Below are 25670 nucleotides of genomic sequence, written 5' to 3' on the forward strand. Positions count from 1 at the left end.
ATAAAAGACTACACATTGGGTACAGTGTACACTGCTCAGGTGGTTGGGTGCGCTAAAATCTCAGAAATTATAATTAAAGAACTTATTCAGGTAAACAAACCCCACCTGTTACCCAAAAACCTATTGAAAAAAAAAAAAATCCCTGCTGTCAAGGAGCCCGTAGAATATCAACAATGACAGCAACAAAGACAATGTGTTCCAAGAGGAAAACGTGCAATGCATTTTATAAAATGATCTGATTTGACTCTTAGTCACTTTTATGATAACATATAATTAAACAATTATGTGAATTAGTCATGTATTTCCTCACGTAATATACCTTTATACAGTCAACATCCCATAGTCAGCCAATATTGATAAGTTTTAGAAACATATATAAAGAGAAAGAGAAGAAAAGCCTCTTGAACAAACCAACATTTGGGCCGGGAATAACTAAAGAAGAACAATGTGGTTATTCAGAAGTTTTGTTTTCCTCTTAGTTCTGTGCCTGCTGCACCAGTCAAATAGTTCCTTCATTAGGCTGAATAATAATGGTTTTGAAGATATTATCATTGTAATAGATCCTAGTGTGCCAGAAGATGAAAAAATAATTGAACAAATACAGGTAAGAACAAAATGGAATATCTTTCATTAATTTTTAGGTTTTTACTATTATTTTTAATTGACATATACTTGTACATATTTATGGCACAAAGTAATATTTCCATACATGTATACAATTTGTAAAGATCAAATCAGGGTAATCAGCATATTCAGCAACTCAAACATTTATCTTTGCATTGTGTTGGGAACATTATAATATTTCTCTTCCAGCTATTTTGAAATACGCAACAGATTATCAGTAACTTTAATTTTCCTATTCTACTATCAAATACTAGAACTTATTCCGTCTATATAACTGTGCTTTTGTACACATTAACCAACTTCCCTTTATTTCCCCTCCCTCCCCTATCCTTTGCAGCCTCTGATAAGTATCATTCTACTCTCTATCTCTGGAAGATACCCTGGTTTAGTTCCTACATATGCATAAGAACATGTGGTATTTACCTCTCTGTGCCTGGCTTATTTCACTTAACATAATGTCCTTCATACTCATCCATGCTACCACAAATGAAGCAATTTCATTTTTTTTCAGTGACTAAATAGTATTCATTTGTGTTTATATACCACACTTTATCCATTCATCTGTTGATGGACACTTGAGTTGACTTCACATCTTGGCCATCATGAATAGTGCTACAATAAACATGGAAGTGCAGATTGATGTCTTTTCCCTTGGATATATACCCACTAGTGGAATTGCTGAATCATGTGGTCATTCTATTTTTAGATTTTTGAAGAACCTCCATACTGTTTTCCATAATGACTGTATTAATTTACATTTCCACCAACGGTATATGATAGGTCTCTTTCTCCACATCCTTGCCAGCACTTTTTTTTGTCTTTTTGATAATAATCATTCCAACTGGGCTGAGATGGTGTCTCATTCTGGTTTTGATTCGCATTTCCCTGACGATTAGTAATGCTGAGCACTTTTTCATATACTTGTTGAACATTTGTTTGTCTTCTTTTGAGAAATGCCTATTCAGATCATTTGCCCATTTTAAAATATTATTATTATCACTTTGTCTTTGAGGTTTTTGAGTTTCTTGTGTATTCTGGATAATAATCCATTGTTGGATGAATAATTAGCAAATATTTTTCCCAAGAATTGGAATGTCGGCCAGGCACGGTGGCTCTCACACCTATAATCCTAACACTTTGGGAGACCGAGGCAGGCAGATCATGAGGATAGGATTTTGAGACCAGGCTGGCCAACATGGTGAAACTCCATCTTTACTAAAAATACAAAAAATTAGCTGGATATGGTGGCACATGCCTGTAATCCCAGCTACTCGGGAGGCTGAGGCAGGAGAATTGCTTGAACCCGGGAGGCAGAGTTTGCAGTGAGCTGAGATCACACCATTGCACTCCAGCCTGGGCAACAGAGCAAGACTCAGTCTCTGGAAGAAAAAAAAAAAAAAAAGAATTGGGATGTCTTCTGTTTGAATTATGGAGAAGAAAACAAAGTTAATAGTTAATAATTACTATGGAAACTTCTGAGTCCTTCAGGAAGTTAAAAGCAGTGTGGTGCAGTGAGGACAATACGGTAATGGGCAGAGGGAGGTGAAGGTTTTAGACAGGGTTCTACACTGTCTCACCCCACAAGACAGAAGACAAAGCACAGGGCTCCCTGACGCTGAGTTTCTTGATCTGTAAGTTCGCAGGTGGACTCATTTGTTCTTTAAAATACTCTTTATTGAATGTTTATGACATGCTGAAGAGCACTAAAATTTTTTAAAAGCCTCTGGAACCATGCAGTGTATCTTCTTTTCAGAGACATAGTTCATAAGTAAATGGATCACAGGTCAGAAGGTAGTAGGTTGCTGTGGAGCAAAACAAATCGGGAAGTGGGATATGGAGTGTTAGGTGGGGCTGGGTTGGGGAAGAATGTGGGTTGCTGTTTCATGTAGGGAAGTCAGGGAAGGCCTCACTGATGATGTGTCAGCAGAGACCTGAGATGAGTGAGAGAAGAGCCCATTGAGAACTAGGGGAGAAAAACAGCATGGAGGTGAGAATTCGTTTGATATAACCAAGGAAACAGCTATGAATGAGCAGGAGGAAGCATAGGGTGAGCTGAAGTTAGAGAGGTGGCAGGGCCTAGACCACTGGAAAGACTTTGACTTTGACTCTGTGATGAAAATCCATAGGAGGATGCTGAGCAGAGAAGGGTGTATTCTCATGCATATTCTAGAATCACTCTGACTGCAATATTGAGGAATGTAAAGAATTTCCACTTGTCACCTATCCTCTATAAACTCTGTGGCATCTTACTGGTATAGAAGGACCCCAGGTAGGAAACTCTTGCAGGTGGGCAGTGATGGTGACTAGGAATAGGCAGGTTGTGGTAAAGATTGTTAAAGTGATATGATGGTTAAGATGTATAGGGGATAGGTGAGGGTAGGAAGGAAATATAATAAGAGTCAAGGAAGAATTCAAGAGTTTTACTTGAACACTTGGAAGGATGAAATTGTCATCAGTTGAGAAGGGGAAGACTGCAAGTGGAGAAAATTTGGCATTTGGAAAATCAAGAGTTAATTGGTTGGGGCTTTTGGAATTTATATTACTTCTGAAACATCCATGTAGATCTGAATTCATGATGAAGGAATGAAAATTTGGGTGTAGATAACCAGGTTATCTACAGATGGAGAAGAGAAAGTCTCCAGGACTAAACCAAGGACACTGATTTCTGTTTCTTTCAAATATAACATTCTATGTAATAAAGAGTTTGGTGGTGCAGCCACGTAAATTATTTTTCCCTGTCCCTGATATCAGCATATATTAATTCCTTATATTTAATTTCTCCACTATTGTGTTCTGCTGCTCGTGGTTGGATCCTTCTGCATGTTTTAATTACCCAGCAGAAGGTGATAGGCATGACCTAAGTTTTAATCAAGTGATTTTGTGGCTGTCATTTGTCACTCACTCTCTATAAACTCTGTTACATCACGGAGATATTTGCTTAAAGGTACCTTTTAAATTTCATGAGAAGATAAAAATTCATTTTACTAAAGATGTTTCAAGAGTAATTAATGCAGCTGATTCTGAATGATAGGTTTTCAGTGTCCAGAGGACAGTAAATCAGTATCAAACTTTTCTTTACTCAGAAATCACTATTTGAAAGAATTACTTGGATGGGCAAAAATTTTGTACACATGGTCCTCTATAAGTACAAGCAGAAATTCAGTTGTTTACAGACGTGCCCAGAGTTTACAATGTTTCCTGACATTTCTCCCAGCCCTCCACAAAATCTTCGCATTTAATATCTTGAAGAAACGCTGTGAAATACTATAATCCACATTTTACAGAAAAGAAAACCAGGGATCCGAAAAAATAAATGATTTTTCTAAGATCATATTAAGTATCACAGTCAGGAGTAAGAATCGCTTCAACCCAGGAGGCAGAAGTTGCAGTGAGCCGAGATTACACAACTGTATTCCAGCCTGGGTGACAGAGCAAGACTCTGTCTCAAAAAAAAAAAAAAAAAAAGTGCCTTTCATCTTTGTACTTCCTCATGAGATAATAAGGTCTAGGGAGGGACTATTTCTTTTTCTTTTTTTCTTTAGAGACAGAGTCTCGCTCTCTTCCCCAGGCTGGAGTGCAGTGGTGCGATCTTGGCTCACTGCAACCTCTGCCTCCTGGGTTCATGCCATTCTCCTGCCTCAGCCTCCTGAGTAGCTGGGATTACAGGCGCCCGCCACCACGCCCGGCTAATTTTTTGTATTTTTAGTAGAGACGGGGTTTCACCGTGTGAGCCAGGACGGTCTTGATCTCCTGACCTCATGATCCACCCGCCTCAGCCTCCGGAAGTGCTTAGATTACAGGTGTGAGCCACCGCACCCAGCCTCTTTTATTAATGTTTAAGAAAATTCAGTTTTTATCCAAAATGAGTTCGTGTACCAAATATTAATAGTTTAGCTAATCATTGTTATATTCATTCATTATGTTATTTTTATTTCAATTCTTGCTTTTGAAAAACCCAAAACTTTAAAAATCCTTATGCCTTGTCTCTTTTCTTTACCTTTTGTTTTGTTTTGTTTTGCTGGATAATTTTTTAATAAAGTGAGGTTTACATCACTGATATTTAAGAATGGCTATATCCACAAAAGAAAACAAACCTTTTTGGCTAAGGGGTGAGGAAGTTAGAAAAAGCATGAGAAAGTGGAAACACAAGTGGGGTGAGGTGGGGCAGGAGAGGAAGTTTGCAGGCACCCCCAGCTCACTCCCTGCGGCAGCACCTATGACCCTACAGATCAAAGGGCCATGAATGACAGGGATTCAGATTTCTTTCCTTCTAGACTTCAGCCTAACCTTGACCTTTTGTTCCAGCACCAAACTAACAGAGCAGCACAGGCATTTCTAATCCAGTAGCAGTGTTATTTCCTCACCCAGGGCAGGTGTCTGGGCTGATGGGAGACCTTCAGGAATACCGCCTATCAGAAGGCACCACCGAGGGTCTCTGAGGTCCCTGAAGACCAACTGGTGCCCGTGATCTCCAGACAGACAGATATTTGACCTTTGTCTTCAATGACATTTGCATGTAAATAGACGTAAATAAAATCTCCATAATTTATGCTCAAGTCTAGGAAGGTGTGGCTCTCACCGTAGATTTTCTAATGACAAAAAAAGTGTAGTAGCTGTGTGTGGTTCTTGATTTTCACCCGGGTCTCACGGTAGTACAGAACATAATGGAGAAGTATTGCACACACGTTTAAAGTAAAACATGATACATTCACACTGTTTACAAGTACCGTAGTGATGCTCACTGCAAAAAAAAATCTCTTATTTAAACCTGAAAAAAATGAAACACATCAACTACAATTATTTAGGCTATAAAAGTTCTAATGTCGCAGCAAAGGATATCTATAGAAAAAATAAACTAAGAAAATAGCTGAAACAATCTAAAGACATAAGGTGTGAAACGTTTAAAAATATATATCTTAAAACAAAATATTGCTCCAAACACTTGAAACTGAATTGTAAAAAACTCACCTGTCTAAATATAAAGGAGGTTGATGCAGCTGTGGCTCGCCGTCCTCTACAGTGGGGGATACAAAGAGAGACGAGGGGCCCAGGGCTGTAAGGACGTCAGGACCAGCCCAGAGATGAGAAGTCTTTCAGCAGAACTGCTGTCTCCGCCTGGCCCTCCGCAGCGGGGAAAGTGAGTGGGACGGGCCTGGGGTTGCAGACCCCGCTGATGATGGTCTGTTCTGGGATTTCTCAGAATCAGCAGACAAGGCATTAAGGCTGGGCCGCTGGCTGCAGGCGCACCCTCTGCAGGAGCCAGTGCTCACCTGTCCACGCGTCAGACACAGCTGCGAGCGCTTAGGGCTCCGGCTCAGGTTCTCCACCAGGATCTCCACCACGTGGTCCAGCTCGCCCAGATCGGACTTGCAGCTGGAGCTGGGGCCCGGGGTGGCCAGAGCCAAACCCTCGAGCCCTTCACAGGGGCCCGGCCCGGCCCGGCGCCCCGCAACATGCCTGTCAGTAACGTGTCCAGGTCGTAGTAGGGGCTGTCCACGCCTGAAAACAGCTCTTCCATGCAGCCGGGGTTTTTAGTCTCCAGTGTTTCAAATACCTGATCCGAGTGATTTGTGAAAGCTTCCTCTGTTTTCTTGAGGGCCATCCATCTCCCAGACGCTCCTCTACGGGGGCCTCAGCATCTGTGCTGAGCTGACTGGGCAAAGGTCAGAAACTGGGCCCTGTGCGTGCCGTCTCCCAAGCTAGAGGCAGGACGTGCCCCCTCCTGCTCCCACGCCGCGCGGCACAGGACCTCCATGAAGCCCAAGCGGTCGAGCGGCGCCCGCCCTGCAGCCTGGGGTGCCACTGAGCGCCACGTCCCATCTCCTCTTGGATCTGCCGGACCATGCTGGCAGTGAAGATTGAGCGGCACAGGTTGGGCTCCATGTGGCAAAGCTGCAGCTTCACCAGGGACATGTCCAGGAGGGACTGCCGCTGCAGGCTGTATTGAGGACACTGTCTTCAAGCCGGCCAGGGCTCCCTCCACGTCTTCCTCGTGGCCAACACATTTCCCCTTCAGTCCTCGTGCAAACATTGTGTCTTTGAGAGAACGGTTATCTGGGTCCTGCCGTCTCGTGCAGCCCACAAGAAAGCCACAGAAGAGGAGAGGCAGCAGAGATCCTCTATTCCAGCAAGCTGTCGAAGCCTTTGTCACGACGATCCTGTCTGACCCGCGAGGCCGCTCTCTGGGTTCTCTGCTCAGCCACCGCCGCTGCCGCCCACTTCCCGCCGCGGAGGGAGGAGCGCCCGCCAGCGCGGGGCCTTCTTTACCCTTTTAAAACAATCAACTCTGCTTAGGAAACTCGCCATAGTTTTACTTCCCATAAAAAGTTGGTGTGTCGGCCGGGCGTGGTGACTCATGTCTGTAATCCCAGCACTTTGGGAGGCTAAGGCGGGTGGATCACCTGAGGTCAGGAGTTCGAGACCAGCCTGGCTAATATGGCGAAACCCTGTCTTCACTAAAAAATACAAAAATTAGCTGGGCCCAGTGGCGGGCGCCTGTAATTCCAGATACTCGAGAGGCTGAGGCAGGAGAATCGCTTGAACCCGGAAGGCGGGGGTTGCAGTAAGCCTAGATTGAGCCATTGAACTCCAGCCTGGGAAACAGAGCAAGACTCCGTCAAAAAAAAAAAAAAAAAAAAAAAAAAGAAGTTTGTGTGTCTATATATGACCCACAGTGTCTTCTTTTGTTTTCTTTTTTTAATTTTTATTTTGGGTTCAGGGTCACATGTGAAGGTTTGCTGCATAGGTAAACTCGTGTCATGGGGGTTTGTTGTACAGATTACTTCATCTGTACAACAATACCCAGGTATTAAGCCTAGCACCCAATATTATCTTTCTGTTCCTCTCTTTCCTCCCAACCTCCACCCCAACTCTCAAGTAGACTCCAGTGTCTGTTGTTCTCTTCTTTGTGTTCATGAGTTCCCATCATTTACCTCCCATTTATAAGTGAGAACATGTGGTATTTGGGTTTCTATTCCTGTGTTAGTTCGCTAAGGATAATAGCCTGCAGCTCCACCCGTGTTCTGGCAAAATACATGATCTCATTCTTTTTTATGACTGTGTAGTATTCCATGGTGTATATGTACCACAGTTTTTTGTTGTTGTTGTTTGGTTTTTGTTTTTGTTTGTTTGTTTTTGAGACAGAGTCTCCATCTGTCACCATGCCCAGCTAATTTTTGTATTTTTAGTAGAGATGGGGTTTCACCATGTTGCACAGGCTGGTCTCAAACTCCTGACCCAAAGTGATCTGCCCACCTCGGCTTCCCTAGGTGCTGGAATTACAGGTATGAGCCACCATGCCTGGCCCTGGACCACACTTTTTAATCCAATCTGTTATTGATGGGCATTTAGGTTGATTCCATGTCTTTGCTATTGTGAATAGTGCTGCAACAAACATTCACATGCATGTGTGTCTTTCTGGTAGAATGATTTACATTCCTCTGAGTATATATCCAGCAATGGAATTGCTGGGTTGAATGGCAGTTCTGCTTTTAGCTCTTTGAGGAATCACCATACTGCTTTCCACAGTGGTTGAACTAATTTACACTCCCACCAACAATGTGTAAGTGTTCCCTTTTCTCCTCAACCTCGCAAGCATCTTTTTTTTTTTTTTTTTTTTTTTTACCTTTTTAATAATACCCATTCTAACAGGTATGATATGATATCTCATGGTGGGTTTTTTTGGCGTTTCTTTAATGATCATTGATACTGAGCTTTTCTTCACATGCTTGTTGGCCACATGTCTATCTTCTTTTGAAATGCATCTGTTCCTGTTCTTTGCCCACTTTTTAATACATTGTTTTTCTCTTGAAAATTTGTTTACATTCCTTATAAATGCTGGATATTAGACCTGTGTCAGATGCATTATTTGCAAATATTTTCTTCTATTCTGTAGGTTGTCTGTTTACTCTGTTGATAGTTTCTTTTGCTGTGCACAAGCTCTTAAGTTTAATTAGATTCCACTTGTCAATTTTTGCTTTTGTTGCAATTGTTTTAGGCATCTTTGTCATAAAATCTTTGCCTATGTCTAGGATGGTATTGCCTAGGCTGTCTTCTAGGGTTTTTATAGTTTTCAGTTTTACATTTAAGTCTTTAAATCTATCTTGAGTTGATTTTTCTATATAGTGTAAGGAAGGGATCCAGCTTCAATCTTCTGCATATGGCTAGCCAGTTATCCCAGCACCATTGATTTAATAGGGAATCTTTTCCCCGTTGCTTGTTTTTGTCAGTTTTGTTGAAGATTAGATGGTAGTGGATGTGCAGCCTTATTTCTGGGTTCTCTATTCTGTTCTGTTGGTCTAGGCCTGTTTTTATACCAGTACCATGCTCTTTGGGTTACTGCATCCCTGTGGTATAGTTTGAAGTCAGATAACATGATGCCTCCAGTTTTGTCCTTTTTGCTTAAGATTGCCTTAGCTGTTCAGGCTCTTTTTTGTTCCATGTGAATTTTAAAATAGTTTTTTTCTAGTGCTGTGAAAGATGTTGTTGGTAGTTTGATAGGAATAGCATTGAATCTATAAATTGCTTTGGGCAATAGGACCATTTTAGTGATATTGATTCTTCCTATCCATGAGCATGGGATGTTTTCCATTAGTTTGTGTCTTCTCTGACACAATTTGAGCAGTGTTTTGTAATTCTCATTGTAGAAAAGTTTCACCACCCTGGTTAGCTGTATTCCTAGGTATTTTATTCTTTTTGTGGCAATTGTGAATGGCATTTGATTGCCTATTTGATTCAGCTCTGGATTTGGCTGTTGTTGGTGTATAGGAAGACTAGTGATTTTTGTACATTGAGGTTGTAGCCTGAAACTTTGCTGAAGCTATTTATCAGCTGAGGGAGCTTTTGAGCCAAGACTATGGGGTTTTCTAGATACAGAATTATGTCATAATCAAACCGGCATACTTTGACTCCCTCTCTTCCTATTTGGATGCCCTTTATGTATTTCTCTTGCCTGATTGCTCTGGTCAGGACTTCCAACATTAAGTTGAATAGGAATGGTAAGAGACAGTATCCTTGTCTTGTGCCAGTTTTCAAAGAGAATGCTTCCAGCTTTTGCCCATTCAGTATAATGTTGGCTGTGGGTTTGTCATAGATGGCTCTCATTATTTTGAGGTATTTTCCTTCAATACCTACTTTATTGTGGTGTTGAATTATGTTGAAAAGCTTTTCTCCATCTCCTGAGATAATCATGTAGTTTTTGTCTTTAGTCCTGTTTATGTGATAAATCACATTTATTGATTTGTGTATGTTGAACCAATCTTGCGTCCTGGGGATGATGCTTACTTGATCACAGTGGATTTGCTTTTTGATGTGCTGCTGGATTTGGTTTACCAGTATTTTGTTGAGAATTTTTGCATCAATGTTCATAAAGGATATTTGCCTGAAATTTTTTTGTTGTTGTTGAGTTTCTGTCAGGTTTTCATATCAGGATGATGCTGGCCTCAGAATGAGTTGGAGAAGATCCCTTCTCCTCAAATTTTTGGAATAGTTTCAGTAGGAATGGTACCAGCAATTCTTTGTACATCTGGTAGAATTTGGTTGTGAATCCATAAGATCCTGGGCTTTGTTTGTTTGTTGTCCGTAGGCTGTTTATTACTAATTCAATTTAGAAACTTGTTATTGGTCTGTTCAGGAAATCAATTTCTTTCTCATTCAGTCTTGGGAGATGTATGTGTCCAGTAATTTATCCATCTCTTCTAGGTTTTATAGTTTGTGTGCATAGAGATGTTCATAGTAGTTTCTGATGGTTATTTTTATTTCTGAGGGGTTAGCATTAACATTCCCTTCTTTATTTCCAATTCTGTTTATCTGGACCTTCTCTCTTATTTATTAGTTTAGCTGGTAGCTGGTGGCATATATAGCTTATAAATTTTTTCAAAAAATTAGATCCTGGATCTGTTGATCTTTTGAATGGTTTCTTGTGTCTCAATTTCCTTCAGTTCAGCTCTAATTTTGATTATTTCTTTTCTTCTGCTAGCTTTGGGGTTGATTTGTTCTTGCTCCTCTAATTCCTTCAGTTGTGATGTTAGGTTGTTAATTTCAGATCTTTCTAACTTTTTGATTTGGGTATTTAATGCTATAAATTTCCCTCTTAAACCTGCCTTAGCTGTGTCCCAGGGATTCTGGTATGTTGTATGTTTGTTCTCATTAGTTTTGAAGAACATCTTGATTTCTGCTTTAATTTTATTATTATGATTATTATTATTATTATTATTATTATTTTTTGAGACAGAGTCTCGCTCTGTCGCCCAGGCTGGAGTGCAGTGGCCGGATCTCAGCTCACTGCAAGCTCCGCCTCCCGGGTTTACGCCATTCTCCTGCCTCAGCCTCCTGAGTAGCTGGGACTACAGGAGCCCGCCACCTTGCCCGGCTAGTTTTTTGTATTTTTTAGTAGAGACGGGGTTTCACCGTGTTAGCCAGGATGGTCTCGATCTCCTGACCTCGTGATCCGCCCGTCTCGGCCTCCCAAAGTGCTGGGATTACAGGCTTGAGCCATTATTTACCAAAAAAAAAAAAAAAAAAGTCATTCGGGAGCATGTTGTTTAATTTCCATGTAATTGCATGGTTTTTAGTGATGTTCTTACTCTTGAATTCTATTTTTATTGTGCTGTGGTTTGTGAATGTGTTTAGTATGATTTTGGTTCTTTTGCATTTGCTGAGGATTGTTTTATGTCCAATTACGTGGTTGAGTTTAGAGTATGTGCCATGTGGTGATGAGAAGAATGTATATTCTGTTGTTATGGGGTGGGGAGTTCTGTATAGGTCTATCGGATCCATTTGATCCAATGTTGAGTTCAGGTCCTGAATATCTTTGTTAATTTTCTGCCTCAATGAAGTTTCCCACTATTATTGAGTGGGAGTCTATGTCTCTTTGTAGGTCTCTAAGAACTTGCTTTATGAATTTGGGTGTTCCTGTGTTGGGCATACATAATATGTAGAATAGTTAGATCTTCTTGTTAAAATGAACCCATTACCATTGTGCAATGCCCTTCTTTGTCTTTTTTTATCTTTGTTGGTTTGAAATCTGTTTTGTCTGAAATTAGGATTACAACCTCTGCTTTTTTCTGTTTTGCATTTGCTTGGTAGGTTTTCTCCATTTTTTAATTTTGAGCCTATGGGTGTCATTATGCCTTTATGAGATGATTCTCTTGAAGATAACATATCATTGGGTCTTGCTTTTTTATTCAGCTTGCCACTCTGTGCCTTTTAAGTGGGGCATTTATCCCATTTACATTGAAAGTTAGTATTGATATGTGTGGATTTGATTTTATCATTGTTTTGTTGGCTAGTTATTATGTTGACTTGTTTGAGTGACACTGGTCTGTGTGTCTGGCTTTATAGTGACACTGGTCTGTGTGTCTAAGTCTGTTTTTGTATTAGCTGGTAACAGTCTTTCATTTCTATATTTAGTGCTTCTTTCAAGATCTCTTGTAAGGCAGGTCTGGTGGTAATGAATTCCTTTGACATTTGCTTATCTGAAAAGGAACTTAATTCTCCTTCACTTAGGAAACTTAGTTTGACTGGATATGAAATTCTTGGTTGAAGATTATTTTACTTAAGAATGCTGAATGAAGGCCCCAGTATTAGTCCATTCTTATGCTGCTAATAAAGACATGCCTGAGACTGGGTAATTTATAAAGGAAAAGATTTAATTAACAGTTCAGTATGGTGAGGAGGCCTCAGGAAACTTACAATCATGGTAGAAGAGGAAGCAAACATGTCCTTCTTCACATGGCAGCAGGAAGGAGATGTATAAGAGCTGAGGGAAGGGGGAAGCCCCTTATGAAACCATCAGATTGCGTGAGAACTTACATCACAAGAACAGGATGGGGAAAACCACCCTACGATTCAATTATCTTCACCTGGTCCCTTCCACAACACGTGGGGATTATGGGAACTACAATTCAAGATGAGATCTGGATGGGGACACAGCAAAACCATATCAGCTCCCAATCTCTTCTGGCTTGTAGGGTTTCAGCTGAGAGGTCCACTGTTAGCCTGATGGAGTTCCCTTTGTAGGTGATCTGCCCTTTCCTCTCTAGCTGCCTTTTAACACTCTTTTTTTCATTTCAACCTTGGAAAATCTGATGATTGTGTCTTGGGGATGATCTTCTTGTGTAAAGTCTTGCAGGAGTTCTCTGTATTTTCTAAATTTGACTGTTGGCCTCCTAGCAAGGTTGGGGAAGTTTTCACAGATGATATGCTGAAATATGTTTTCCAAGTAGTTTGCTTTCTCCTGTGAGGGACTATTTTTCTTATTTGTCCTTGTATGTGAGTTCATAGTTCTGAATATAAGATGATATTATTTTCAGATTGGTGGTAGAGCAACAGTTCTGTAATCAAAGTTTTGCCTCTACTATGGGTTTTTCTTTTTCATCACACCTCCCACCCACACAGGCTCCCAACCCAGCTGCTTCTCCTAAGGTTGGGATGGGAAACCTCTTCAATGACCCATTTTTATAGAGTGTCCTCCTCAGTTTGCATCAACCAAGGCTGTTTTCTACTAAGATTTCTTATAAATAGTAATGATATCAAACAGTTTTAAGTTTGCCTATTTGTAGAGTTCCATTTCTATGCCAACCATACTGATAGATAGTAATAGTCCATTGAAGGATGAGGAAACTGAGATTCGGAGTATTGCATAAATCAACCAAGATCTGTCACCCAGAAGATACTAATATTAGTATTGGAATCACATAAATGACTCCAAAGTTCATGTACATATTCATATTAATCAATTTCTCTTAATGCCAAATACAAGCATTTGCCTTTTAAGGCAGGATTACAGAAGACTGAGGAGGCTTTCAATGTGCAGGATTAAGTGATGGTTTTTGGTTGACAGGTGGCAGAGTTAGAATAATGAAGCAGAGACCCTGCTCATCAGTCTGTTGCTTTTCTGTCCACTCTTAAGTTCGGAAATGCCTGTCACAAAACCCTGCTAATTTAGTTCACTCTAACTTCACCATCCTCACATGTTTTTTCCTCTAATGACAGGATATGGTCACTACAGCTTCTACTTACCTGTTTGAAGCCACAGAAAGAAGATTTTTTTTCAAAAATGTATCTATATTAATTCCTGAGAATTGGAAGGAAAATCATCGGTACAAAAGGCCAAAACATGAAAACTATGAACACGTAAGTGTCAAAATCTTCTCTTAAAAAATTATATTTTCTGATATTACCCATTTTTGCCACAAATTATTTAAGAGTCTTTCTAACTGAATATTATCTTTTTTATTGTTCATGTTTAACAATCTTTTTCAACACTCTCAGGCTGATGTTATAGTTGCACCACCTACGCTCCCAGGTAGAGATGAACCATACACCAAGCAGTTCACAGAATGTGGAGAGAAAGGCGAACACATTCACTTCACCCCTGACTTTCTACTTGGAAAAAACCAGAATGAATACGGACCACCAGGTAGAAATTTTGGTTAAAAAATAATTTTGCAATGATTGCAGCATACAACTTTCTATGCAGGTTAAGTGTGCAGGCCATGGGGCCAAAGTCCATAGAATCAAATCCTGGCTCCCCTACTTACTAGCTGTGTGTGACCTTAAACAAGTGACCTACTGTCTCTGTGCTTATTCCCTATAAAATGGCAAAGAGAGGAGTTTCTACCTTGTAAAATATTTGTTCTACATTAAACTAAAGAATCCAGATAAATGTACTCAGTACAGTGTCTACAAAAATATAAACAGAGAAAAGCAATAATAAATGTTTTTCCTAAGGCATGCTTTTTACATTTTAATTTTTCCAGTTCTCTCATAGCTGGTTATTAACAAATCACAGGTAAGCTACATGAAAGCCAGATGTATAGTAAGCTGGAAAGAGTCATGTTGCCAGTTACTGGTCAAGAGAAAACACTCCTAGGCTATCAGTTGCTGATAATATCAATCTATTTCATTGAAACAGATGACATTGTCTGTAATTGATCATTTTGACCTATAAAAATGGCTATGTCATCTAGTTCAATCTAAATGTTAAAATAATTTGTCAAAACAACAAAAGTGCATTTTACAGACAAAAATGCAAATCATTATTAAAGGAGGGCTCTACACATGTATCACTATTAAATGGGAACCTTCCTGAATCCCCATACCCCAGAATTACCCTCTTCTATTCCTGTTCATTGAACACTCATTAAGTCTCTGGTCTCTGCCAAACATTCAGCTAGATCTGGTCCTATTCATTACCTGGACCAGTTCCCCTCTCCAGTCTTGAAAGTTTCATCATCTCCTTATGTCCCAATCTTACCTCTTCCCTATACATTATCCTGACCATGTTTGTTTTCCTTGACATCTCTAATCCTTTGTGCCCTTTTAGTTATACTTTCTTACCACCTGGCATGTACAGCAAAGTCAGTCATTTTGACTACAAGTATAAATAGCTCAATTCTCTCACCACTCTTATCCTTATGTTTCATTCAATTTACTAAATCTTCTGAATTATCCATCTACTTTATTCTTGGATCCTGTCATGTTTTCAAGAATGTTGAAGAAAACTATAAAACTATGACATGATTATAAAAATGCACTTTCCAAGCTCAGTGAAGCACTCAAAACTACTCAACAATATTTTTATGCAGCTCTTCTCAATTCTCTTTCTCAATTCTTATAGCAGCTGTTCTAAAACTTCTACCATTTTTCTCAAGATCTCTAGGTACTCTTCTCAATCCCAACAATTAATGTCCTGATTGATAAAACAGAGGTCTCTACATTCTTCCTCTCTATTTCCAAACTTATTACCACCTACATCTTCTCTACCTGCACCTTTCTTAGAACAGAAAGGCTCCTCCAATTTGTAAGTTCAGTGTCCCCATATCAGTTATTGATTTTTCCCATATCCCACACCTAAACCCTATTCTATTACTGACGGGTCTACCCTTCTTCTTAGACAGATCTTTCTTCCTTTTCACAAATGCATACTATGATATGTGCATTTATGTGAAAAACTCACATTCCTTAATGTCCTAAAAAGCAATAAGGTTTTTGGACAAATAAGATTAGTAAGAGAGCTCTCAAAATCTATGCAATTTTGTAATAAATATGATAACAACACCAACAATCACAATAGATCATTTAGATCACCCAGGCAAGCAATGCAGTATGGCTAAAGGCTGCCCTAGCGCATATTAAAAGTACACACACACACACACACACACACACACACACACACACACGCGCGCGCGTGACACACACACACACACACACAGTGTGAGGAGGGGGAGAGAGAAATGTTACCAGAAACAGGAACAGAGATAGCTGGAAATGAGACAATGATGTAGACAGGAATGGAATTCTAAGTCAAAAGGGTTGCTTTTAAGGTGGGCATGGGAGGCAGGGAAACCTGAGAAGGAATCGCGTCTGAGTGAACTCTCTGAGAAGACAGCCAGGTATAGGGAGTTTTAAATTTTTCTTAACATGCACCAGATTCCTATTACAGTAGCTGATATGAGGGCTTTTTCCTTTCCTACTGAAAGTTCTAATTCTGCTCCCACGAACCTGGTTCCACTTGCCTAGGAAACCTGAAACCAGTGTTTTTAAAGTGCATTATGTAGAAGAGTAACTTAGGGACCTTGTTAATATGCAGCTTCTGATTCTGTAAGCAAAGGGTGGGCTGAAGATTCTGCATTTCTAAAAAGCTCCCAGGTGATGCTGATGGATGTGGTCCAGAACCACAGTTTGAATAGTAAAGACTTAAAAAAGAAACATGACGGCTGGGCACGGTGACTCACGCCTGTAATCCCAGCACTTGCGGGAGACCGAAGTGGGTGGATCACGAGGTCAGGAGTTCAAGACCAGCCTGGCCAATGTGGTGAAACCCCATCTCTACTAAAAATACAAAAAATCAGCTGAGCGTGGTGGCGGGTGCTTGTAATCTCAGCTACTCGGGAGGCTGAGGCAAGAGAATCACTTGAACCCAGGAGGCAGAGGTTGCAGTGAGCCGAGATGGCACCATTGCACTCCAGTCCAGGCGACAGTGCAAGACTCCATCTCATAAAAAGAAGAGAGAGAGAGAGAGAGAGAGAGAGAGAGAGAGAGAGAGAGAGAAAGAGAAAGAAAGAAGAGAAAGAAAGAAAGGAAGAAAGAAGAAAAAGAAAGAAGGAAGGGAGGGAGGGAGAGAGGGAGGGAGGAAGGAAAGAAAGAAAGAAAGAGAGAGAAAGAAAGAAAGAGAAAGAGAAAGGAAAGAAAGGAAGAAGGAAGAAAGAAAGAAAAGAAAGAAAGAGAAAGAAAGAAGAAAGAAAGAAAGAAAGAAAGAAAGAAAGAAAGAAAGAAAGAAAGAAAGAAAGAAAGAAAGAAAGAAAGAAAGAGAAAGAAAGAAAGAAAGAAAGAAAATCCCCTTCATAATTATGAATTATATTTCCCATTTTAGATTCATATGAGAGCCTGTTTGACCACAGAAACACACATTGTAGCAGAAGAGACTTTACTTCCAATCTCTCCTTCTCCATCTCTGTTTCCTCTGAAGTTTTTTTCTCAACATTGCTAAAATGAAAGTTTCACTTTCCTTCTTTCAGCATCTCAAGCTGTGAATTTACTTTTATTCCTTCATTTATTGCAAATTTCTTATTTAAAAAATTTTTATTTGAACTCCCTCTCTCAAAACTTCCCCAAGTGAAGGACTAAATCTCACACATCTTTATTTTTTTTAATACCTAGTATTGCATTGAATGTATATATAATTGGTAATTGTTTCATATAATTAATGCTAACATGTCTTAAGTACCATAAGTGAATTCCTTCATTTTAACATCCCCAGAATTGTATTTGGCCCATAATAGTGTTTCCCAATTTTTTTTTTTTAAATCATGATAGGGAGCATTTTTAGACTTTTTTTTCTCATTGTATTCACATGGTATTCTGGTGCAAGAGATGTACTGTATATCTGATTATGTTGGTTATAATTTGGAGAACCATAAACCATTGTACTAAGACTTTTTACCCCCAAGAACCAAAACACAAATCCCAGTCCACTCGGTCCATAGCATATCCTCCCTTATTGTTTCATTGATTTAACATGTTGTGGAATAAGAACATAATATATTACATAATATAGCATAATATAATGTGATTTAATGCAATAGGCTTTTTTATACACTGAAATATAAATGTTGATAGTGGTTGAAAACTGAAATCTAAATATATTTTATAATTGAAACAGAAGTTTCTTAAAATATTTTGATACAAAATGTGTCACTTGAATTATGATCATGTATTTGAAATGCTTTCCCACAGGCAGACTGTTTGTCCATGAGTGGGCTCACCTCCGGTGGGGAGTGTTTGATGAGTACAATGAAGATCAGCCTTTCTACCGTGCTAAGTCAAAAAAAATCGAAGCAACAAGGCATGGATACTTAAATTTTCTAAACTGACTTCAGACTTTTATCCGTTCTTATTTTCCTCACTTTGATATCTTTCAAAATCATTCTTAATGCCGACAAGATGTCACGAAACAATGCTTTTGTTTTGTTTTTTTAGAAAGTGTATCTTTAAGTAGTCAATTGCTATTTAAAACATACATAATTTCAATGGCAAGCATTCGGTTGACAATTTGACATATTTTATACTTCTCTACCATAGCTTCCAGAACTCACTTGCATTGAAGTTGGGCATGTAAATGGATTTACAATATGCTGGGATAAGATCAAAGTTATTCACATTACACGAGAATGCACAAACATGGTTAAGTAGTGCTAAATGTGGACTGAGTAAGAAATGAGGCAGCTTCAAGGAGCCAAGCAGGAACTTCTTGGAGATTTATAAAGGTTATTTTATAATACCATCTAGCATCACAGTTAATAATAGAATCTCCTTTTGATTCTATGATCAAATGGTTGGGAAGAATCGGTTTAAAATTAAAATTGGTGCTATGGCCTCATCAGTGTAGATGTCCTGCTGGGGCTCGGGACTTGACACTAATGTGAGAACTGAAAGGTATATGAGTTCAGTCAAGATCCTTCCTCTGCCCCATTGCACCAATTTTCAGGCACACCTTTTAGAGAGTATTACATTTATTGTATTTTTTTATGTCATATTCCCCTTAGATGTATAACAGCTGCTGCAGAATATTCATCATGATTTTCCACATAGATAGTTTCATCATGTTGACCTAGTTTGGGAGTAATAGAAGCATTGACATATTTATGAGACTCCCTAAATAACAGAATAAAAACTATTCATCATTTCCTGAATTTGAACTGAAAGCCTATTGAAAAGGCAAAATATGTTCACATCTCAGCGTATTTGTTGTAATCACTGCCACCTGTGGTCAATTACATGCCACAAAACATATGTCTAAAATGTCTCCAACATTTTTTATTCTATCATGGGATTCTTGGCAGTACCTCATCTTTGCTTCCAATCACATTTCCCTTTGGATAAAAATGCTCTTTGAGTAATAAGACTTGTGTCTATCCCATGTACCTTTCTTTTGGGAATATCTTCTTTGGGAAGAAATCTACAAAGAACTTCAAGCTAAAGTGGTACTCAGAGTAAATTGTCTCAAAAGTTCTCTTATCCAGGTCCCTATAGCATATTTACCACCAAAAGACCAGCAGGAGAGATGTCTGAGCAAGAGATCAGCAGCTTTAATACAAGGAGAGAACTCAACCATTATGTTTATCTGGAGGCCCCACTTAAAATTTCCCTCTAGAATTTCTTAAAAAATAGATAATTACTTTGATTGGAACCCTTAAACTCTACAGCCAGGATAGGAAGTACATGGTACACATAGAATAAACATCTTGATATAAAGGTCATCATGAATACAACCACTTAAGATTTCTGTAAGTGTTAATGATTCGGTTGCCTCAGAGATTAACTGTCATGTATTTTCAGGTGTTCCACAGGTATCTCTGGTATAAATAGAGTTTATAAGTGTCAAGGAGGCAGCTGTATTACTAGAACATGCAGAATTGATTCTAAAACAAAACTGTATGAAAAAGATTGTCAATTCTTTCCTGATAAGGTGCAAACAGAGAAAGCATCCATAATGTTTACGCAAAGTATTGATTCTGTAAGTATGCTGATAATTGCTTCCAGAATTTATAATCAAATGACATATTGTCACGTTTTTAAAGTATCTGTTCAGGTGACCTGAGGATTACATATATTGATATAGAGTTCTTTGAACATTGGCCGACACATAGTATGTGCTGAACTAGTGCTATCTAGTGTTATCTATTATTACTGTTACCATTATTCTTATTATGGTAAATCTACCTTATTGTAATATTGATGCTCAGTAAATGATATTTCATTCAACAAACAACATATCTGCAGAAGGCATTTAAAATTTTTTCAGGTTTGTAGTTTGATTTTTAAATGCACGGTATATTAAAATTATTTTTTATTTTATTAACCGTTTAGGTTGTTGAATTCTGTAATGAAAAAACCCATAATCAAGAAGCTCCAAGCCTACAAAACAAAAAGTGCAATTTTAGAAGTACATGGGAGGTGATTAGCAGTTCTGAGGATTTTAATAACACCATACCCATGGTGACACCACCTCCTCCACCTGTCTTCTCATTGCTGAAGATCAATCAAAGAATTGTGTGCTTAGTTCTTGATAAGTCTGAAAGCATGGCGGTAGGTTCACTCTTTCTGGATATAGGGATGTGGGATATTTGAAGATCTGAGAACACACTGAACTCTGTCTGCACCTAGATTGTTCTAAATTGCATGGTGGCATAAAGTACCATCATTGCCCATGATCATGACTTCAAGATACTGCAGCAAAATACCATAGTAAAAGAAAGATGCAAATATAATTAAAAATACCTAATCCAAGGGTCACTTCCTCCTTGGATTCCTCCAGAAAATGGGCTGGACTTCTAGGCTGGTTAAAGCCCTTTTACTGTTTCCCAACAATGCTCTGTGCATACCTCTATTACTGCATATTATATTTACGTTACACATTTCTCTTCCACTAGCCTAGGAGATCCTCTAGGACTTAGAACCATGTCGTATTCATCTTTATCCCCATTTCCTAGAATAAAGTTAATCACATAGGGGTAATCAATAAATAATTGTTGAAATGAATGGACAGCAAACAAGTGGGTGCAATGTGATAAGAAACCAGAAGAATGGCACATTTAAGGCAGAGCAAAGCCTGCTGAAGAACAGGAATAAGGTCTTCAGCAAATGAGGGAGGTATTAAAAAGGGCAGATAATGATAGAGTGGAAGGAACTGAGCCACAACAATGCAGGTAGTGGAGAGAGCACATAAAATGAAGATGTAGAAGTTTCTCATTGTGATTTGGTTCAGGGAGTTCAGAAGGAAATTTGGGCATAAGTTGACGGGGAGTAATACAGATCAGTATAGTGATAAGGACTGGAGAAGACAAATGCATGAAGAAGCTTATATCCTAGACAATCACCTCGGAAAAATGGCCAGGTCCTGAGGGTTACCAAAGAGCCAATTCAATTAACCCATTGGTGGAAAGGCGGCAGCGAGAGGTTAGGAACAGAAGGAGAAAATGGGAAGATAGGGCCTTGGCCTCTCCAAACTTAAAATGAAGCTTGAGTAAGTATTACCTTTTGGGCAGTCTAGTTTCCAGTGGATGGAGTGATTCCAGTCTCTGGTTGGAGTCTACAATAGTCTGGTTTGATTTATAGGCTTGGGGGTATGGTTTTATCTGAAGACAACAAGCACAGGAGCTCCCAAGAGTAATTAGACAGTCTCTCAGATGTGTATCCTCACCCCAATTTCAACTCAATCCCCACCCTACCTTCCACCCCTCACTTGGATACTTAGCAGTCAAGAATCAACTGAAAATAAAAACCTGTGCTCCTTACTACACAATATGTGTTCCATAATACATACTACCATTTTTTAAATTTTATCAATTAAAAATTTGATAATTGCTTCTTTTAACAACATTGATTACTATTCATAGAAAGTGTTACCAATAAATTCTGTCCATTCATTTTATGTGATTGTCTATTATTTTCCAGTCAAAATCACTTGTTTGTTTTTCTTGTCTTTTTGATCTAGAGTTATGACCGCCTAAATCAAATGAATCAAGCAGCAAAATATTTCCTGCTGCAGATTGTTGAAAATGGATCCTGGGTGGGGATGGTTCACTTTGATAGTACTGCCACTATTGTAAATAAGCCAATCCAAATAATAAGCAGTGATGAAAGAAACACACTCTTGGCAACGTTACCTACATACGCTTGGGGAGGAACTTCCATCTGCTCTGGAATTAAATCCGCATTTCAGGTGAAAATTGTACTGCAAATATATTTTGGTTTTTGTTTCTTTTCAGGACATTTTCATGTTAAGTGCTATGCACATACTTGCTGTCTTATTTTAACATAATTAATCCTAAGAAGCACAGGACTAAACAAATAGAAAAAAGTTCTCTTGATGTTTTAATGGATCAGTGAATGAACAACCCATGGGTGAATAAATGACTATCAATTTGCCACTCACTTACAAGCCCAAGGAAGTCATGGACTTTGCTGTCTTGTTACCATGCAGTAGTCAGTGCTCAGTAAATGTTAGTTAAATAAGTGTGCTTGGATGCAAAAGTCATCAACTTTTGGGGCAATGACACAGGTGGTATAGTATTATTCCACTTTAAGCTAGTTCTCATTTGAGTTTCTGTAACATTCAGCTAGGGCAAACTATTTATTATACCTCTTACAGCAGATGTAGCAAGACTGAGAGTCATATTTAGGGTAAGCCATATGAGTTAGAGCATGAACTTTGACATCAGAGTACTGTATGTGCTACTTACTAACCACATAATTTTAGGCTAACCTTTCAGTCCCTTTGGACTCTCAGTGTCTTATCTATACAATATGGGAAATAGGAATGCCTACCTCATAGAGTAATTATAAGGATTACATGAAATGATACATTTACATACTTAGAACAATATTTACTATATTATGTAGCAAATATCTACTTCATATATTATATATACTAAATACATAATTTATTATAAGTATATATTTATAATGATTAGTAAATATATGTATAATTATTATGAACATTATTTTTAGCCAAATGGTCATCTTGAGCTCACAATTAATATAAATTATGTCATTTTACTGTTTAGAAATCTTCACTGTCTCTTCACAGTCTACAAAATTGTTTCAATTTCTCAGTCTGATATTACTAAAAAGTCTCCCCCACCCAGTAAAATTGCCATCATTTATCTTTCCTGCCTTATTTACTCCATTCTCCCCTCTCAATGCTCTATCCTCCAACCAACTTACTACACACATTGTTCTCCAAGTCGCCTGTATACTAACAGCCTCAAAACCTTTGCACCATGCAAGTTCCTCTACTTAAAATGCTTCCTGTTCTCCCATCTCTGCATGTTAAAATTCTACCAATCCTCCAAAATCCTTTCTCCTTCATGTAACTTCCCTTTTACTCCCAACCCAACTGAATGTGTCTCTTCCATGGATTGCATGACATTTTAGTTTAGGTTTGTAACATGAAGTCCTACATTCAAATCACAATTGTCACTTATCAGCTTTGTGACCCTAAACATGATTCTTATCCTCTCTAGTCCTCAATTACCTCATCAGTAAAATAGGATACATAGGGTTGCTCATGTTTTAATTTATTCAAAATATAAAATGCTTTAATTTATTCACCAAGCAAAGCTTTTCACTCTTGTGGTACGTATATATAAGTGGGGAACAGATAATAAATAGATAAAAACAAGAATTGCAGATTATGTAGACAGTGTTGTGAATAAATGAAACAGGGCAATGGGACAGAGTAACAGGGAAAGGAGAATTACTTTGGGTGGGAGGCCAATGAGCCTTCTCTAAAAAGTAACATTTAAGCTCTGATTTGAAGGATGAGAAGAAGCCAGTGGTTCAGATAGAAAAGAAAGTGCAAAAGTTCCTTAGAAAAAGGTGAGAAAAGACTAGATTATTCTAAGAAATTATAGAAGCTAGTGGCACTGGAGTTTGGCAAATGAGGGGGTATGAAATGTGGTTGGAGAGGTAGACAATGACAGATCTTAGAAAACTTCAAAAAATATGAGGCTTGTATTTTGTTTTAAGCACAACAAAAAGCTCTTGAAGAGTTTAAAGTATCAGAATTTGATAATCAATTTAGGTTCCAGGAAGATGATTACAATTGCCCTGAATAAAATAAATTGTAGGCAGTAAAAGTGGTAATAGGAAGACATTTTGGGAGCCTGGAGTTGGGTCAAATTATACAATGTATAAAACATGGTTAATACATAGCAAATGTTCAGCAAACTGTAACAGTACATTGTTATTTCTCTTGAACTATAGAATATTCTGTGGTAAATACATATTAGTTTTGTCTTTGTTGTTCATCTCTAGATCTCCTCAGTCTCTGACACAGAGCTTCATAAACATTGTTACATTGAACCCAATTATTTATTAATATATGAATGTAGGAATATAGTTGCTACTGAATCCCCCGCACAGTGACTGGCACATTGTAAATACTTGGTAAATAATCTCATGCAAGAAAAGAAGAGGTGAAAGAGAGAACTCTGTTTCAATCTTTGGATCTTCATTTTATACTTAAATGCATGGGAGAAGTGTGATAGAGATGCTACCAATGCCATAAATGTATAAAAGCATTTTCCTATCTTTCCATTTGGTTTCAATGCATGTCAGAGAATATTTCCCATATATTGCAATATGTGTATTAGTCACTCTTTGCTTCAAAACATGCAAAATTGAAATAAGGGTGGTCAATTTGTTCCCTGATACCAACTTTCAAGGGATTTCTACATTCCGAACCCTCTTCTGCAAATCTGCACACACACCTCCACTCCCTGCCAAAGAAAACCACTCATAATCTGTTATTTTTCACCTCTTGGCCTGGACTCAAGGTCTCAAGATGATGCTCCAAGATGCCACCACCAATTAAAACTGTCAAAGAAAATGAAATATAGTTGTCATCCTGGGCTAAGTTCTCTTTATCCTCTTTTACAGGCATCTAGTTTCAAAACTTTGAGTTTCAAACTGGCATTTAGGAAAAAGATTCAAGCTACAAATTAAACGTAATAAATATAATATATTATTTGAGCATCACCAATATGCTTAGTTCTGTGCCAGTTATTATCAGAAGTAAATGAAAGTTGCATAACAAGGCCGCATGCTTAGAACTTTCTACATTTTTTCTTTATAAGCATACTGAGGGTTTACTAATTTGTAATCACTGACTTTTTAAAATGTTGAAGTGGATTCTTAATGCATCTAGCTTTAAGTGCAAGAGACTTCATAAACTGAAGGCTTGTCTGTCAGAAGGTAGTCCAGTCAAAGAAACCAGAACACTATTTAATGTCATATACTGTGATTATACCTTTGGTATCTGGTTGACCTGAGTTTCCCAGGTTGAGATATTATTGTCATTTAGTCTAGATGATTTTCCAAAGCCTGGTCCCACTGAATTCATTTGAATAAATACTCCCTGCAGCTGGGAGTTTAAAAAAATTTTCATGTTTAACATCCCCCAAGGATTGTTGATTGAAAATTCTTTATTTTAAAATAGAGGCTATCTCTTCTATTCTGCATAACTTGCGTTTATTCTCTCTGTAATTTTTTTCTGATTTCCCATTTGTCTATTTGATCTAGGAACGCCTGTTGGTAACTGTGCTCTGAATTATGTTTTCAGGTCATTGGAGAGCTAAGCCCCCACCTCGATGGATCTGAAGTAGTGCTGCTGACTGATGGGGAGGACTACACTGCAAGTTCTTGTATTGATGAAGTGAAACGAAGTGGGGCCATTGTTCATTTTATTGCTTTGGGAACAGCTGCTGATAAAGCAGTAATAGAGATGAGCAAGATAACAGGTAAAACATGTTCCATTTATTCCAGGCCTTCAATAGCAATGCATACATGTAAAGGCTGACAGTTCAACAACTTCTCTTGAGTTTCTGCCCTGAAGGTACTGAAGCTGGGGACCAGACCCAATCTCTGTTCTCATGGCACTTGGAGTTCAGTTGGCTGGAGAGACAAATAAAACTGTTAATGAAATAACATAATCAGATAACATTCCTTCATAACAGGAGGAATATAGAAAAATAAAAAGT

General features: G+C 38.5%; 1 protein-coding gene, 1 long non-coding RNA gene and 1 pseudogene across 3 annotated transcripts in view; 1 reads left to right on the top strand and 2 right to left on the bottom strand.

Annotated features, from left to right (window-relative positions):
• Nucleotides 1–345: 345 nt before the first annotated feature.
• LOC101007719 (calcium-activated chloride channel regulator 4) overlaps nt 346–25670 on the top strand; it is a 34737-nt gene continuing 9412 nt past the window's right edge. Inside the window, exons 1-8 of the mRNA XM_031650465.1 lie at nt 346–604; nt 13618–13758; nt 13897–14044; nt 17863–17971; nt 19465–19642; nt 19996–20214; nt 21623–21850; nt 25253–25430. Coding sequence (XP_031506325.1) covers nt 446–604; nt 13618–13758; nt 13897–14044; nt 17863–17971; nt 19465–19642; nt 19996–20214; nt 21623–21850; nt 25253–25430 — 1360 coding nt within the window. The 5' untranslated portion in view covers nt 346–445. The remainder of the gene's footprint in view (nt 605–13617; nt 13759–13896; nt 14045–17862; nt 17972–19464; nt 19643–19995; nt 20215–21622; nt 21851–25252; nt 25431–25670) is intronic.
• On the bottom strand, nt 5021–6655 carry LOC108580442 (annotated as a pseudogene).
• Nucleotides 25425–25670, bottom strand: part of LOC108580444 — a 38917-nt gene continuing 38671 nt past the window's right edge. For both annotated transcript variants that reach the window (XR_004176066.1, XR_001891507.3), the window contains one exon: nt 25425–25584. This is a non-coding gene — a long non-coding RNA (uncharacterized LOC108580444). The remainder of the gene's footprint in view (nt 25585–25670) is intronic.

Source organism: Papio anubis, chromosome 1 (assembly GCF_008728515.1).
Source record: "Papio anubis isolate 15944 chromosome 1, Panubis1.0, whole genome shotgun sequence".
NCBI lineage: Eukaryota > Metazoa > Chordata > Mammalia > Primates > Cercopithecidae > Papio > Papio anubis.